Raw genomic sequence first — 2,500 nt, forward strand, 5'->3', positions numbered from 1 at the left:
AGTCGTCCCGCGGGCGGCAGAACTTGTTGCAGCCGAAGCCGTAGTAGTGCTCGTGGCAGCTGAGGCGGACCCGGAAGTGGAAGTGAGCGACGGGGCCGTTGTGCTCCAGACTCTGCCACTGGCGGCTCGGGTTGATCATCCCCGAGAGCACGGCCCTGTCGATCAGCGCGCTGCCTGGAGACAGGGTCAGACAGACAGGTACCATCAGACAAACAGGTAACATCAGACAGACAGGGTCAGACAGACAGGTACCATCAGACAAACTGGTAACATCAGACAGACAGGGTCAGACAGACAGGTACCATCAGACAGACAGGTAACATGAGTGTCTCCTTCCTTATATACCTGCTTATAAAACAAAGTGTAGAGCTGCAAAGAGCATTAGTTCTCAACTATTACCTTAATCTCCAAGTAAATAATATATAGTAAATAATATATAGTAAATAATATATAGTAAATAATATATAGTAAATAATATATAGTAAATAATATATGGAGAATAGATCAATTAGTTTGAGTCACTTCTCTGAATGCATGTTTTTAAATGTGAAAATGTGTGTGTGTATATGTGTGTGTGTGTGTGTGTGTGTGTGTGTGAGACAGAAAGGAGTGTCTAATTGTGTGTTTAATGTTATCTGTTGATTGTTGGAGCAGACGATGTAAGACAATGTTGTGTGTGAACAGACAATACAGTTTGATCTTATATAACATATAATATATACATATATCATATCTCCTGATTTACTCCCCTACATCTTCATATCTCTCAGCCTTCTAACCGAGCTAACAGACGCCACATTTCTGGCTCCATGTTTGGACTACAACTCAAATGAACTCCAGCGATGGTAGCAGACGGGCTCCGTCTCCGAGTCTCGTCCTCGGCTGGAATATTCCAGAGAGTTTAGAGAAAGGGTGAAGCTGCTCTGTGGTATTTCGCCGGCGGGGGGGAAAGTGCGGTCGGCCCGAGGGTGACGGCGTCCGTTTAACCGCCGTACAGCTGGACCGACAGAGCTCGGTAACAGCGTCGGCCTGGAAGCAAACTGTGACTCTTCACATCACCACGGGGAGTAAATACAAGCGCTAAAAAATAACACGGAGGCAGCAGATTTTAAAAGAAGAAAGAAAAGAAGAGCTAACCTCAGAAAGGATCCGTTCCACGGACGAAGTTTCAGCAAATATTCAAAGCTGGCACTTTATCGATGAATACCGGCGGAGCTGGGGAGCCCAAACATGAAACACCTGCTGATGAGTTCAGGTTCACTTCCATCTCTGGTACTATCAAGTGTGACTAGATTTTGTGAGTGTGCGTGTGTGTGTGTGCGTGTGTGTGTGTGTGTGTGTGTGTGTGTGTGTGTGTGTGTGTGTGTGTGTGTGTGTGTGTGTGTGTGTGTGTGTGTGTGTGTGTGTGTGTGTGTGTGTGTGTGTGTCCCCATCCCCTCTTATGTGTTTACGTGCCCTGGATGATTCCCATTCAGAAAACCGGCTGTAAAGCGTGTGTGAGAAGCGAGAGTGAGGCTGCCAACTTTTAGTTTGAGCGTGTGTTTGTCATGCAGCGGTCAGCGAGGGGCTCGGAGCGAGAGTGTTGGCGCGGTGCTGTATTTGGCGTCCCTCAGGGAACCATTATCGGCCCGGTGTGAAGTCGGCCGACCCCGGTGCAGGCAGCGGAGACGGGGGGGGGGAGAGGGGAGTTCATTTGAGTTGTAGTCCAAACATGGAGTCTGTTAGCTCGGTTAGAAGGCTGAGAGATATGAAGATGTAGGGGAGTAATATGTATATATGATGTTATATAAGATAAGATCAAAACGTATCGTCTGTTCACACACAACATTGTCTTACACCGTCTGCTCCAACATTAAAAACATCTGAACGGGCCATACAGCACTCATCCAGAGCTCTCAGGTCAAAGGGGGCGTTTGTGTCAGTAGGAATCTAATCAGAGCGGAGATGAGCTGGAGCAGGATGAAGAGGAAGATGAAGAAGAGGAAGATGATGATGATGATACTCACTGCCGGAGGACGAGTCGTTGTTGAAGTCCAAGGCTTCCACGATCAACGTGTACGACCTCTGCACACAAACACAGACACAAAACTCATCAATCAAACATGTTAACAAACAGCTTCTAGAAATGTCACATCATGTGCTCTGATTACTGCTGGATATTTTGGTTACTTATTGGATATCATTCACATTTGCGTGCGCGTGTGTGTGTGTGTGTGTGTGTGTGTGTGTGTGTGTGTGTATATTTCTCTCTGAAATGTAGCGGAGAAGAAGTAGAAAGTGGCATGAAAAGAATAGACTCAGGTAAAGTACAAGTACCTCAACATGTGGTACTTAACTACAGTACTGGAGTAAATGTACTTAGTTACACTCCACCACTCTCCCATCACCCCCCCCCCCAGCCTCAGTGTGGGAAAATAGTTAGTGGGTTGGCAGAGAGTGGAGGCAGGTCCAGGCAGGGAGACTGACAACATGATCCTACAACTTATTATCTTCACCGCAG

At 46.8% G+C, this 2,500-nt stretch overlaps 1 protein-coding gene across 1 annotated transcript in view; it reads right to left on the minus strand.

Annotated features, from left to right (window-relative positions):
- LOC144532044 (protein jagged-1a-like) overlaps positions 1-2,500 on the minus strand; it is a 20,365-nt gene that overhangs the window by 15,006 nt on the left and 2,859 nt on the right. The window contains exons 3-4 of the mRNA XM_078272544.1: positions 2,007-2,064; positions 1-174 (exon numbers count right to left, since the gene is read on the minus strand). The exon at positions 1-174 is cut by the window's left edge and continues 78 nt beyond it. Coding sequence (XP_078128670.1) covers positions 1-174; positions 2,007-2,064 — 232 coding nt within the window. The remainder of the gene's footprint in view (positions 175-2,006; positions 2,065-2,500) is intronic.

This window comes from Sander vitreus, chromosome 2, assembly GCF_031162955.1.
Source record: "Sander vitreus isolate 19-12246 chromosome 2, sanVit1, whole genome shotgun sequence".
In the NCBI taxonomy this organism is placed as follows: domain Eukaryota; kingdom Metazoa; phylum Chordata; class Actinopteri; order Perciformes; family Percidae; genus Sander; species Sander vitreus.